Source organism: Phaethon lepturus, unplaced genomic scaffold (genome assembly GCF_000687285.1).
Source record: "Phaethon lepturus isolate BGI_N335 unplaced genomic scaffold, ASM68728v1 scaffold50930, whole genome shotgun sequence".
NCBI lineage: Eukaryota > Metazoa > Chordata > Aves > Phaethontiformes > Phaethontidae > Phaethon > Phaethon lepturus.
This window is the reverse complement of record NW_010515060.1, coordinates 525-1,030: the sequence shown is the minus strand read 5'-3', so window position 1 is coordinate 1,030 and position 506 is coordinate 525. Positions and strand designations below refer to the sequence as shown.

The window sequence follows — 506 nt, the reverse complement described above, 5'->3', positions numbered from 1 at the left end:
GAACCTGCTCTTCAACAAGCGGGAGTTCTTCATCTGCATCGCCCAGGGCATCTACACCTCTGTCCTCATGTTCTTCATCCCCTACGGCGTCTTCGCTGACGCCACCCGCGACGATGGCGCCCAGCTGGCCGACTACCAGTCCTTCGCCGTCACCGTCGCCACCTCCCTTGTGATTGTCGTCAGCGTGCAGGTAGGGACGTGGCTGCTCAGCTCGTAGCCCCGAATGTATCTACAAGCCCCTCACTTGTAGCCCAAAGGGTGGGTGAAGGTTTGGGTCGTGCCCTGAGGGGCACGATTGCTCTGAGGCCATGCCCAGAGCAAGATGGCTGCCCTGCCTCCTTCTTCCCCTCTCCACCAGATCGGGCTGGACACGGGCTTCTGGACGGCCATCAACCACTTCTTCATCTGGGGCAGCCTGGCCGCCTACTTCGCCATCCTCTTTGCCATGCACAGCGACGGCCTCTTCCAGATGTTCCCCAACCAGTTCCGCTTCGTGGGTGAGTCCC

The 506-nt window shown here is 61.1% G+C and overlaps 1 protein-coding gene across 1 annotated transcript in view; it reads left to right on the top strand.

Moving 5' to 3' along the window:
• Window positions 1-7: 7 nt before the first annotated feature.
• Window positions 8-506, top strand: part of LOC104626767 (phospholipid-transporting ATPase ID-like) — a gene marked incomplete at both ends in the record, with an annotated part of 1,012 nt that continues 513 nt past the window's right edge. The window contains 2 exons of the mRNA XM_010294790.1: window positions 8-190; window positions 359-501. Of these exons, the coding sequence (XP_010293092.1) occupies window positions 8-190; window positions 359-501 (326 nt within the window). The remainder of the gene's footprint in view (window positions 191-358; window positions 502-506) is intronic.